The sequence below is a fragment of the Aplidium turbinatum genome, chromosome 4 (assembly GCF_918807975.1).
Source record: "Aplidium turbinatum chromosome 4, kaAplTurb1.1, whole genome shotgun sequence".
NCBI classification, from domain to species: domain Eukaryota; kingdom Metazoa; phylum Chordata; class Ascidiacea; order Aplousobranchia; family Polyclinidae; genus Aplidium; species Aplidium turbinatum.
In genome coordinates, this window is record NC_137475.1 from 4,847,558 (window position 1) to 4,861,953 (window position 14,396).

General features: G+C 35.5%; 1 protein-coding gene across 1 annotated transcript; it reads right to left on the reverse strand.

Annotated features, from left to right (window-relative positions):
• Positions 1-298: 298 nt before the first annotated feature.
• On the reverse strand, positions 299-11,203 carry LOC145768213 (lanC-like protein 3). Its single transcript, XM_082579700.1, has 8 exons — positions 11,016-11,203; positions 6,778-6,925; positions 6,067-6,154; positions 5,553-5,650; positions 3,090-3,271; positions 1,260-1,472; positions 858-1,068; positions 299-469 (listed from the first exon to the last, which is right to left on the reverse strand). Exons 1-8 carry the CDS (start codon positions 11,161-11,163, stop codon positions 307-309), a joined length of 1,251 nt encoding a protein of 416 aa, XP_082435826.1. The 5' UTR covers positions 11,164-11,203; the 3' UTR covers positions 299-306.
• Between the last annotated feature and the right edge of the window lie 3,193 nt (positions 11,204-14,396).

Below are 14,396 nucleotides of genomic sequence, written 5' to 3' on the forward strand. Positions count from 1 at the left end.
TGCGTTAAATAATACATACAGTTAGGTGTTCATAAATAATTCAATTCCACATGTGTGCTAGTGAGTAATCAGCACAGTTCTGATACCTAGTAAGAACTACCTCGTTTTACTATTCAGTAATGCGCTATGAATAATTTTGTCACAAATATGAATCTCTGTTTAACTAAGTTAGTGAGCAAACAAAAACGTAAAAGTCACCAATGTGCTGTATTCCAATTGTTAATCGCTGCGTTCGGCGTGGTAGGTAACAAAGTTTATTTCCAACTGGCAGTGCATGGGAGGAAATCATTTTGTGGTTCGACAAGATCACTCTAAGAAGACATTAGCTAAAGGAAATTCGGCTCTATCTGGTTGCATTAAATCGTTCAAGTAACACAAAGTCCCAGCTATTCCTTCAAATAAACTGAACTCGCAATCGGGGATACGTGCACCGACGTCAAACTCTTCGGTGAACATAAACCCGCCAAATCTGAAACCACAATACAAACATCAGTTGAGCAAAGATTGCATAGTTAGGTCAGTTAGGTCGTTGACGTGATTCAAGTTGAAACATTAAAAAAGGTGTGAAAAATAACACACAAACACCAGTTCAAAAACGTTAGATCATAATAGAACTACGAGCAATGGCAGCATGAGTCTATCAAACTTTCCAAGCTTAAAAAAAAATGAAGATTTTTCTCTTAAAATTGAAAGAAATGAGAAATAATACAGTATTAAATTTTTAAAGACCATAGCTTCAATTTTGTATTAAAATTTGAGAGTAATCAAACAGTTTGAGAGTTTTGTTATTGGTAAGATGAATACAGCAACAAGAGCTTCAACGCGCTTCGTTATTGCTTTTGCATCGTTGTACTCACCTCTCAGCTCTATACAAATACTTCTCTTCCCCAGTCAACCTGTACATGAGGAAGAAAACATAACCGCTCCCGGACACACCATGGCATATTCCAGGACCTTTCTTCAATAATCCTTTCTCCCAAACTGTTTCCGCCAAGGTCTTGCAGGCGTTCAAATACTTGGCTTGCTTCCCAAACACAAGATAGGCTCGCGCAAACATGTAGATTATTCCTGGAACGAAAAGCAGGGCAAATATTGTTGTAAACTAAATGTTTTGTAGAAATAAAAACCATAAAATCGCGTACCAGAACACCTTTCAATAAGAATATGAAACAGATGGAGATCAAGTAGATCATCACAGTGAGCCGGTAATAAGCAAGAAAATCAGTTTCTTTTCCACACAATAGAATGAACCGAAGTACCTGCCGCTCCATGACACCAATGGACAAGTAATCTCTCATTTCCAGGATCGATAACTCCGTCCAGATCTGTAGCTATGTTACCATTTTTCATGCAGTGATGCAACAAGTAGTCTACACTTCGCTGAATCAACTGAGTCGAGTCTGGGTGGGCTTTGAGGAAGTTGGGGAAAGACAAAAGCACCTGGAGAATTCCAGCGATACCATGGCCAGATCCTGTTGATAATTTACAATGCAAATATTACTATTATTATTTTTTTTAAATGCACGCACTTTTAATTATCGTTGATATAAATTTGGCTAAAATCAAGAGGAAGATAACATAATTTATATTAACTAGTATTATGCGCTTATGCAGTGCTCGCATAATTATGCTTAGGTTAATTTTATACAGATACATTGATATCATGCTTTTAGAATTAAAAGGTTCAATGATGATTATAGCGCAACATACTAAGGTGAAGGTGTCCTGCACAAGTGCATGTAGAGCTGGGCGATATTTCGATACCATATTTTTTCGGCAGCGATATATATTCACAAAGCTCCGTTTTTATCGTTTATAAATGTACTGAAATTATAGCAACATTTTCGCATGCGAGGTGACACAGACATCGCACGCGCAGACAACCCTCAAGCGTGTGTGCATTGTTTACGCATTACAAGCAGTCTTTGTGATTACGCAATCCTGCTTATTGATTCCCACGTGTTGCGTTGTTGCGAAGGATGAAGTCCGGTAAATACGATAGGAAACTTGCAAGCTGACTGAATTTACGTTGCATAGTGTAGCGGCCGTAGCATAGTGTAGCGGCCGTAGCATATTGTAGCGGCCGCAGCCTACGGTAGCTACAGCTAGGTCGGTACTTCATTTTGTTTTGCTACTCACAGCTGCATCTCTATTTTGCATCAAAAACTATTAACAAGGATAGCTGCATCTGTACGTGGTGGCGAGCAAATGCACTGACTTTTCCTACACTTGCAAAAGTTGCAAGAAAACTTCTGTGCATTCAAGCCACCAGTGTTAGTAGTGAAAGGGTGTTTTCACTTAGTGGCTCAATTGTTTCCAAGAAGAGATCGTGCCTAAAACCCTGCAATGTCAACATGCTGACATTTTTGTCCAAAAATCTTTAGTTTGCGACAGTTAAATCGCAGCATTGTTTGCAATAAATGTTGTTCATGTCAGTACCAGTGCTCAGTGTGTTTTTCATGCAGATATAGAAAGCCGTGCTTTGCGATTCGCCGTAAAATATCGAAACTTAGATTATATCGTTTTATTTTTGATAATATTGTATCGAAATTATTTTACCAGCTCTAATGCCCAGCTCTAATGTGCATGATGCAAATAAGCACAGAGAATGTGGTAACATGTATGAAAAATGATATAAAAACACCCAAAATATCATCGAAAGAAACAATTTATAGACAAATACAACCTAGCAACCACACGGCATTTAACATAACACAATAAAGCGAAAATAAACTATATATTACGTTTTCGGCTATAGTATACACATTACACATGTTAGCCCTTATGAAGCAAGAATTTTATAGTTTGTAATTTATAGTTTATTTTCGCAAGATTATATTATGTTACATGCCGTGTGGTTGCTAGGTTGTATCTGTATATGGATCAAGAAAATCACCTCTTTATCTAAATTGTAGAAACAAATTAAAACAAAACTGTTATGATGGATATGTATTGGATATACTCACATGTACAAGTTTTAAAAATTTTTCTTATTGGAAACTGTAAAATAAAATGTTATTTTAAGAGCAACTCAAACATCTATATAATCTAGATATAAAGATTAGATAATCTTTATATTTATTTTTCACCTAAATACAAAGTTCCATGGTATTCGTACATAAGGGGAATATCACCATCAAATCGGAGCCGAGACCTGAACTTTCTCCCTGACTCAACAATCTTTGAACACAAAGTATCTATTTGTGCTGAATCCAAAATTTCAGCGTTTAGATCTCTTTGCAATAGAAGGACTCCAAGCAAATATCCCGATCTGAAATCATCAGATGAGCCAAAAATTGAGTTTCGAATAATCTTAGCCGATTTAAGTCATTTATTATGCAAGTAAAACTGCTACTTCCTTCCTCAAGACAGCAAGAGAAATTTGACAACAAACTTTGCACAGGTATTGCAAACATTTCAATTAATTTGGTCAATCTGTAAGAATAATTCATTAAACCTTTCGGTATATACTTTTGACAACCAGCAGGATCGCTTCTATCTGTCAATTTAAACGTACACGACAAGTGGCGATTCGTCTACAAACACTGCAACAAATTGTGTTCTCCCCAATTGTTTTTGCAGAAGAAAGCAGTTTCAGTATTATTCTACCTAAATTAATTAATTGGCTTACTTTAACTACTGTACGTTTTCCGAGTCCATGTCTTTTAGGCGCAGACAGTTCGGCGCCGGTCAAATAGGCGCGCACGCTGTGGCGTCTGGATATTTAGGTACGGAGCACTGTGGCGCCCGTTCATTTAGATGCTATTCCTAGTAAAGTCTGCAGATTGTATCAGCTTGGCAGGTAGGGCAATGCTTTTCACACAAAATGTTATATTGAACAGAAAAATATGTTGTTTTGTTAATGCGCGTGTGGAGATGAGAGGCGAGACAACGCTCTACTACTCTTGATATTAGCACATCTCCACAGGACATTTGTTATGCATCCTGAACACAGGTTGCGCCAGATGGCACCTTACTTAATCTGTTATCTTTCGCAATTACTTCTACTCGGGATGGATTGGTCGTGTGGCGAGTAGTATGAAACAATGCTCTACTACATGAATACATTTCTATAGGACATATGAACCCTGGCTACAAGTTGCAAGCATAATGGTGCGACTTTGCTCGTTACTAAACCTAGTCGGGGTTTTGACGGAAAACTAAGTTACTCTTCACACAAGCCTACCACCCGCTTGAATATAGGCTACGGTATATTTTTTACTGATGTTTAGTGTAGTTATTATTTGACTCACTAAATGTGATCTCAGTCATGTTCGAAAACTTGAATAATTTATTGATAAAGCTTTCGCCGACGCAAATCTGGACTAACAACAAATAAATGCCAAATACGCGCATTAAAACACAATATATTTTTTTGTTCAATATAACATTTCATGTGAAAAGCATTGCCGGTTTAAGCAGCTTCACTCACGGAAGCCATGACATATTTTTCTGTTCAACACAACATTTTGTGTGAAAAGCATTGCCCTACCTGCCAAGCTGATACAATCTGCAGACTTTACTAGGAATAGCATCTAAATGAACGGGCGCCACAGTGCTCCGCACCTAAATATCCAGACACCACAGTGTGCGCGCCTATTTGACCGGAGCCTAACTGTCTGCGGCTAAAAGACTTGCTCCCCGTTTTCCTTCTTTCACTATTAAAAAATGCGTTGACTTTATGAAATCCTGAGCCCCATTGCATCGCAGCTAACTCTAACAATTTTTTCACCTTATACTATTTGATAAATATTGCGTTGTTTCTTTTAACAAAATGGCAGCATTGCGTCGTTGCAGCCACTATGATTGACTAACACGCATCGAAATTTCATAGTTGGTGTGCTGCAAGCCAAAAAGTTCCACCTGTGAATCGTAATGAAACAATCTTATTGTTTGTGACTTAACTAGTTGTTCAATCATAAACAATAAGATTGTTTCATTACGTGAAGTTGCTTGGAGGCTGAGTTGAAATTAAACCACACAGTAATGAAAAGTGGAGTGGCGCAACGGATAAGGCGTTGGCTTTCCAGTGATGCAAACCTGATTCGACTCCCAGCTTATGCTGGTTGTTGAAAACACCGCTCACCTCTACCTAGGGTGTAATAAATTGGGTGGGCACAATTGCTGCAGGAAAGGTGGCCGAGAGAAAGGAACTGGCCACCCTACTCTCGTTCGTGCCGAAAGCTTAGTACAATGAAAACCTTATCTTCTTATACCCGACACTTGAATAAAGCATGGGACCACCTGTACTTTTTAATGAAAAGTAACTACCCTCAAGCCTAAATAGAATCATTTGGAAAGGTTTTATTATGTTTGCTTGAAATATAGCTCGCTAGTTGTCACTTGGCTGCGTCATTGGTAACAAAACCTAGGTCAGTAAAAGGTTTCCGCTAAGCTATGTAACAATATTTTTGCATATCTTTTAAAACTCTAATTAAATCATAGTAGGGCAATAAACATATCGAATCAAGAGTGCAGCCCTGCCCATGACAAGTTAAACATCAGAACAAAATCTGTAGACTGTAGGGTACCACAACTGATCAATTTATTACCTTCCAACAAAAAGTTCGTCTGCTCCATTTTCAAGAAAAGAAAGCGGTTCACAATAACTGGCCAGATTTCTATAAGCTTCAACATGCTTGCGACAGGCCTGAAAAGAAATTAATGTTTCTGTTGACCTTTTTGTTCCAGTTTTTGCCAAAAATGATTTCAACAGTTGGGTGTGATAAAAATTCACACCAGGAGATATTTATTTTGAGCAATTTGATTTCTTTGGCAGCAAGTAACACTTTAAAACAATCTTATTCTATTAACATTGCTGATGCAATAATAAAATGGCATAATGAAACGTAGTGAAAAGACTAGCAGAAGGCAGAACAATATAACAAATCATATGAGTTAACCCGTCAAATTGAGGAAGACACCAGATAATGAAAACTCACAAATTAGTAAACACTTAAATAAATCTTTCATTACTAAAATAATTATGACATGCACACTGCCAACCTCAAGGAGATGGAAAAAAACGCATTACCATACACAAAAAAAACATAAAATGTCACCTACCTCTCGATTGCCTTTTGCATTGCTAATTAATGCTGCCACTGCATAAACTCCGCCATTTTCTAGAAGAAATGATACTTGATCCTTTCGGCTAAAAGAAATTTGATAACAACAAAACCCTCATGTTAGAACACAAAAAAATAATTAAAAAATATATGTAGCCATACAACAATAAATATTATTAATATATACTACAAAAAGTGCTCAAGGATGTCTTAATTGAGGCTTTTGTGGCATCCGATGGAGGAAGTCCTTTGTAATTCTGAGGTTTTTTTGCAGATTAAATTAAGGTTATAATGTGTAATATCTTTTCAGGTATTACCGATTTATTGTTTTTGAATATTTTTAGGACCTTCTGATGATCCCCTGTCAGAGTGAAACAGGCTGTAGAGGTTTTAGAAAGTATTTGATTTAATTTACACATAGAACATACATTTCAGTTAATACTGCTCAATAAAGCAAAATTTAGATTTTTGCATTGCACTGACAAGTCTTCTAAAAATCTTCTTCAATTTTATTGAAACAACCATATAAAGAATGAATGTAGCATTGATGATTGCAACAGTTTCAAGCTGAATACTTGAGCAAGTAGGTTTAGTCAAAATTTCCCCGCCCAAAGATTTATTAACTTCAAAATTATTTCTGTATATATTGTATGCCAAAAATTAAAGACTAATGGTTTGAAATGATAAATTATTATATTTAAAACCTTACTGCTTTTTTCTTTTGTCACAGTAATCCAAAGCAACATTGATGTAAGCATCCGCAGTTTGCAAAAAATCTTCAGTATGAGAAACAAAATGTCCACATTTGGCAAGGTAGTAAAATGCATATGCAACTCCAGCAAGTCCAACATAAATACCTGTTATACACATCAAATGGTTATCATACCTTTTTTATAAAATAACTTTGAAAAAGATAACAAAAACCCAGTAAACAATGGAATGTTTTTAGTGAAAGTTTAAAATGAAAAAGTTAATGTTCAAACCAAACAAAGATAAATATTAAAAATATATACATTATAAAAAATATTTACTATTTGATTTTCCCTATGTTAAGTTGCAATCGATCTGTAAATGGTTAGCCTTGGGCAGTGGTTCTTAACTCTTTTTCTATAATGCTCATAACCTTTTTAATAATGACCACATACTTTGCGCTCCCTGATTTAGAATACGTGTCGCACTTTTGTTAATCTACTGATCACGGTCGATACATGTCAGTGAGACATTTGACACTGCTTTTAAACTTAAGCAAATTTTTGAAATGTTGTTTTAACTCCAAAAATATCTCAACATATCACATGTCTTCAACTCTCAATTTCTGTCTCTGGTCTTGTTAGCAACTGCAGCAGAAAATGTAACTTTACAAAGATTGTTTTACTATTTGTGATTACAATGTCCAATTGTGCATGTTTCTGGATTATAAAGTAATGTAGCCCAGTTATAGCATTTAGTTCAGAAGTTTAGAACACCCTTTATTATTCTTCAAAAGATAAAGTGCTGGATGCTTAAGCTCCATCATAACCAATTCAATAAGTACTAACACTAAGCTATTTTCCACTTATTATAATACAAAGCCAGATTCTAGACCAAGTAAAACTGTTTTAGCTCTATCGCTACATAGCAGTATTTATGATTCCTGGTTCACACAAAAGTGGTTTTCTTTAAAAGTTTTTGCAGCATTAGACATGAAAAAATAAAATATTGAAATCACTGCTAAAAGATTAAATACTATTGTAAAACTCACGCTTCCATGGCCCAAACAACTGAAAATCTATATTATACATAAGGGGCATTCCATTTATAATCATCAGATTTTTTCAAATTTTGTAACCACTAGTCACAGATTTTGCTTATTTTGACATATTTTATACATACTAAAAAATAATGAAAATAGCAAAAAAAATTTTGAATTACAGTATCTTTATTGAGGGCCGAGATGAAGCGCTTTGAATTTTCGGCCACTAGTAGGATTTTGGGAGCTGAGCACAGCCATTTTTTCATTTCGCACAGCCATTTTTTTGGCAATAACTCTTTACCTTGAACGATTTTCAAAATGTAAACATGCATTTTACCAATTTAAGACCCAAGAAATTCATTTTTGCACTTTAAATTATGCTAAGATGAACATTTCAAATGGTAATTTAGGTATAAAGTTTTTCTTATTTTATTTTTGATACGCTAACTTTGGGGGAATATTTTGGAGCGTTGGGAAAAAGGTGCAAAAAAATGTTTTTTTTTCTTTAAACAAAGCAATTGAAGTATAATACTTTTACCAAATTTGGTTGATGTAAGTTTTGCATAAACCAAAATATTGAACTTAGAAAATATCAACCCATAGGCTATGATACATATCAAAAAAATGAATATTATTGAAACATAACTGATGCTTTGTCACAATATTTGTATGGTTCCGCCATATTATCGTGCGTTTCTTTATGAATTTTTGATGTGTCAAATTACCAATGTTTTATTATTCAGCTGATATCACACAGCTAGTCTGATCAAAATTTTGTGACACCTGTGCCCTAAATGGTGTATTAACGTCTCACATAGTGGTACACACTCAGTCTGTGTGTGTACACAACATCAGAACACTATCTTACTATGTAATGCTACTAATATGACTCAACATTACAAAGATTTTATGTCCATGATTGTATGTAACACAGAAAATAAGATGTGCAATGTGCATAGATATGAAAGTTGTCCTGGAAGAGAAGTTTTACACCAATTTTTAACAGAAAAGCTAGCAGGTGAATCTGAGGATGACATTGTTTATACACAATGGCAGTCCACCGATCGATCAACTCTAAAAACCTTAGTTTCTTCATCATCTTTCACAGACATTCTAACACAAGCAGTGGACAAGCTTACAGCACACTCTTTCATAGCTAAGTGCCAAGCTAAGTATCTGTCAGAACGCAAACAAACACTAAACTTTGAAAGCTGTATTGCTATTTTAGATATTGCAGAAAATTACAAGCTTGTTGTTCAAGATGAAGTGCAATCATTCCACTGGAATGTCAATGCTCAATACATCCAGTGGCATTTTATTACAAGAATTCTGAAGATAAATTTGTCCAACAGTAGTAGTAGTCCAGTTTTAATCTGGTGATGTCCCCGAGGGTGGCCGGATCCAACAATCCATGTGTTTTATTTCAGATGATTTGTGCCATGATACAGCATTTGGATTTGTCTACAAAATTTTTAACAAATTACAACTTTTGTACGCCTTTAACTAAACGAAAAAATAAAGAAAATCGAATATTTTGCTGATGGATGTGCAGCTCAGTACAAAAACCTGCTTAACCTCTGTTACGGTATCATAAAACTGATTTTGGAATGGATTGCTCCTGAACTTTTTTTGCCACCAGTCATGGTAAGTCTCCTTGTGATGGAATAGGAGGCACAGTGAAATGATTGGCCACTAGAGCAAGTTTTCAATGACCTTACTTAAACCAAATTCTCGATTTTGATGCAATAATGAAATTCTGTAAAGAGTACATAAAAGGCATACAGTTTTTTGACATTCAAAGCAATGAACTTGAAAGAATGACACAATAGAAAGGTATGTTCAAGGCTCCACTGTACATGGCACACGATCTTTTCATTATTTTGAACCAAAATCCTCTCACAGTATTGCATGTAAAAGGATTAGTGATGATAAAGAATTTACTGGAATACACAAATTCTTTGAAACTACTGCCTTTCTTTGATTATGTTGCATTCACATACAATTTATATTGGTGGTTTGGCATGGTGCAAGAAGTTTTTAGGGACGAAGGAGATGTCAACATCAAGTTCATGGCACCTCATGGACCATCTCAATATTTTTATTGGCCGAGGGATGATTTCTGCTGTGTTCCTTCTGAGCATTTTATATGTTGTTTCAGCTCCTAGCCCTGTAACAATATCTGGACGCAACTATGTAATTAAAAAAGAAGACTTGAAGAAAATTGAACAAGCCTTCTATGACCTTTTGTAGAATGTAGATACTTGTGTAAGTACTGTGAAAACTGATTCTTAATTACTCAATCAGAAAATTGGCTTAATCAACCACTTAAAAAACTGCTATTGATGCATCCAACCTTAAAAGTTGATGAAGTGATTTCTGTTTGTGTTGTTTGTATTGAGATCTCTTACAATGTTTATGGTACACATAAGTTTACTGAGTCTGTCATTCTGTTTTAGTTTAAGACAACGGAATAAAATAGAGCAGAACTAAGGCAATAGGGATACACTGTCCTCAAATACACTTGCAAAAGATGTTCAAAGAACATTTGATGTGCTCTAAGTACTATGTTTTAACTTTATAGCCATTTCTTCATAACAATTTAAGTTAAATTACTGGTGTTTTCTAAGTTGATTATTTTGGTTTATGCAAAACTTACATCAACTAAATTTGGTAAAAGTATTATACTTCAATTGCTTTGTTTAAAGAAAAAAAACATTTTTTTGCACTTTTTTCCCAACGCTCCAAAATATTCCCCCACAGTTAGCGTATCAAAAATAAAATAAGAAAAACTTTATACCTAAATTACCATTTGAAATGTTTATCTTAGAGACTTAGCATAATTTAAAGTGCAAAAATGAATTCCTTAGGTCTTAAATTGGTAAAATGCATGTTTTCATTATGAAAATCGTTCAAGGTAAAGAGTTATTGCCAAAAAATGGCTGTGCGAAATGAAAAAATGGCTGTGCTCAGCTCCCAAAATCCTACTAGTGGCCGAAAATTCAAAGCGCTCTATCTAGGCCCCCATTAAGATATTTCCAATTTTTTTTTTGCTATTTTCATCATTTTTAGTATGTATAAAATATGTCAAAATAAGCAAAATCTGTGACTAGTGGTTACAAGGGGTGTTTGATTATAAATGGAATTACCCATAAGTTATTTCAATGACAAAGCACCCAAATAAACCTGATCAAATGATCTTTTGTTACCATACGTACCTCCATCACAATTATTATGAGTTGCTTGAAGATTCTTCAAAATCCGTTGGACGCATGTTAACACTCTTGCTTTGCACAAATCAGTGGAGATGTTGACAACACCTTCTGGATGATATGGATTTTTAAAATAACGAGATAGATGTGACATTACTAAACTTTTTTCATAGCAAAACTGTACTAAACTTTTATATGCTAAACATAATGAACTTTTTTACTTGATAAAAACACCATGTGTACAATTGCTATTCTACCTTGATTTTCATGAAATAAAACTTCTTTTTGAATAAAACTATTTGCATGGCTATATCGTAAAGCAAACAAACATTGTCAAATTTTATAACTACGGTAGTAACTTTTGTGGCAAAATGTATTTGCTGTCTAAACCATATTAAAGCACAATACAAATGACAGCCCGCACTGTAAGTCTATAAAGCAACAATGAATTGAAATCGTCAACAGCTGAGTTAGTATATTTCACGAAAAGAAACAGATAAAGCAAAAAAAACTACCAAAAGATTGGGTTTGGGAAAGTTTTAACTTTTGGGGTGTGTGCTTGAGCATTTCAAGGTCTGCTCTCCATTCAGCAGTAGTGATGGAATAGGCTAGGCTAATCAACAGACAACAACACTTCAGTTCAACAAGCAAAAATTTCAGTGTGTCAAATTTGGTGACCAAAATTGGATTAGTGGTTCAAAGCCTGTACAAGTATGCGAAACTGCCAGGATCAACTCTCATACAAGCTTTCTCAGTCCCAGGGTAAAGATTGCAACAACCAATCAAACTCCAGTAAGTTACTTGACCATCTGGCAGGTGGTGAGTTGGGATGTGTTGAGCATAGATTATAAAATAATATCTGACCCTTTGCTACACTCATAAAAATGCTACCTTTTTGGAAAAATTGAAAATAATTAAAATGAAATTTTATCAGTCAACCTCATGTCTACTTCACTTTTTCTGAAGTTATTGATTTTGTTTTGAATTTAAGCTGACTTCGTGTTGCCAAACACCGCAAAATTAGTTTGGTTTTGAACCTTTATCCTCGGACTCACAAAGCCTTTGGTAGGTCATTCTTGGCAGTTTCATATGGTAACGACTAGAACAGGGGTCACCATAGCATCTTTTCACATATAAACTAGGTGGGCAATTGCCCCCCTAGCCCTTTCTTTGCCCACCTAGTTTGAAACTAGGTGGGCAATTTTTAAGACTTAATTTTTGTTTAAGTTAGATCCAAGTTTTATCCAAGTTAAAGAATGAACAGCTAAATGGAAAGCTTTAGCATACATTTAGAACTTATGAGCCTACCTTTGACCTTACGGTAGCCTACTTATAATATCCTTAATGTTCCATTCAAGCAGATTAATTAGCAATTTGTGTTTGTGAGTACCTCAAATTTTGTGTGAGATTCTAAATGTCTGAATTAAGTTTGTTTCCTTATTTTCATCAAAATAAATTTCCAGCTCTTTAGAATCATCTAATTCTGCAAAGATTCAACTCATTATAATATCTTGGCAGTTGTGTTTCATATAGGCCTATTATTTATTTATTATTTATTTGCGTCAGACAAAGTTGTCCATATCCAAAACAAAAACAACAAAATAATACACAAACTGCAAATGCATAAAGGTCACAGAGAGCCACTTTGGATGCCGTCGGTTTAAAAGCTCACTAGCCTAAATGGGCTATCTACTATTACAAATTTACATACAATGAGCGTTGGAAGAATTGAAAGTATTCAAAACGATAAAAACAATCAGATGACATCAAGTCTGATATAAAGCGATTTGAGGAGTGAATGCAACGGTTGATAAACGAAAACATGTTTTTCCTCAATAAAGCATCAAACGTTGTTATATTACACTGGTCTACACAAAATTTCAGGTTTGGGTTTTGACAACTCATTTTAGCTAATTTTGGGGCGCTGAATCCGAAAATGAACTCAGATTTTCTCTATCACATCACGTAATCAATTTTTGCCCCCCTCTGTTGTCAAAACAAGGAATTCTGATGCAATAAACACTGTTTTACCTGCAATAATCTAGCTTTAATTAGCAAACAAGCATTCTATGTTATATTCACACAAATTTGCGTTGTCTTTATTAAAATTTCATGCCTTGGAATAAAAAATAGGCATGCAAAAGAGCAAACAAAATAACATCAAACGCTACATTATGCTGATGAACATGTCGATAGGACAGTGACAAGGTAGCCTATTATCTGAATTATAGCCTACAGTTCACACAATATGCACATAGACATTCCAATGGAGTGCAGAAATTCTGAAGACACACACAGAAATAGCAAAGTGCCAAAATAAAGATTGACTCAAAGGACTTGGGCAGGGCGAGTTCAGAAACAGTCAAAAAAAGGATCTTTTTGATATCAACTAACTGATCACGTATGATATTTTTGTCTCCAGGTGTCAAGGTGAGCCTTGGAGGCCACTCTTTTTTGTTCCAGTGCTGATCTTTGGCCCTGCTGTCCCAGTAGCATAGGAAACATGGGTATTTGGTGTAGCCACTTTGTTGCCCCAGCAAAAAGTTCACCATTTTTAAATCTACACAGATGAGCCAACCATGCTCATGGTACTTTAACTTTTCAAGAACGGTTTTGATGTTCTGATACTCTTCTTTCATTGTTACCGAATGTCCTATCGGAATAGAACCGTACACGTTACCATTGTGAAGTAGAACACACTTCAAACTTCGTTTGGAGCTGTCAATGAAAAGTGTCCATTCGTCTGCATCATACGGCGTATGGTTTTTCGAACGTTTGCGTTAACGCTGACGGCGTCAATATTTTTTGTATGTGCGTACATCACTGCAAATAAGCCACAGAAAGATAACATAACTGGCCAGCATGTAATGACTAACTTAGTTGTCTACTTGCACACGACTGAAACCTTTAAGAAAAGCTCTAAGAAAACGCCACTCCAAATAGCCTACACCGTAAATCGTAAATTATAGGTGCGAGTGCGACACCAGCTGTTCCTATTACTATAGGAGGTGTGTGGATGCTGAATTATCAGTAATAAAATAAAGTCAAAAACTGTAACTTGTTTAGTGCCGTATCGTAATTTCAGCCGAAATTCTGGTAGGTCTTTATCGACTATTGTAGCTTTGTATGCATAGGCGTAGCAATTGCCTTCTCCACCCTCCGACCGGAGGTCCGACCCTGCGCAAGGAATGAGGGCCTCTCTGCCGACGTTTTTGGAAGACTATCGAAATACAGGATATACCTCCGTGGTCACAAATGCACGCGAAATAGCAGAGCTTATTCGTATTGAGCAGGTGTTTCCAAAAAACACGGTGGGCCGTAGAATGCGTAGGAAGAGAATGTTTGATCACGAATGTGCTGATGATTCGAGTCGTTTTTCTGCTGAAG

Coding starts and splice junctions, on each gene's coding strand:
- LOC145768213 (XM_082579700.1), bottom strand. CDS start 11,163: ATGTCACATCTATCTCGTTATTTTAAAAATCCATATCATCCAGAAGGT. Junction 6,155..6,777: donor TGTGACAAAAGAAAAAAGCA/GTAAGGTTTTAA, acceptor AATTTCTTTTAG/CCGAAAGGATCAAGTATCAT. Junction 1,069..1,259: donor TTGGTGTCATGGAGCGGCAG/GTACTTCGGTTC, acceptor TTTTCGTTCCAG/GAATAATCTACATGTTTGCG.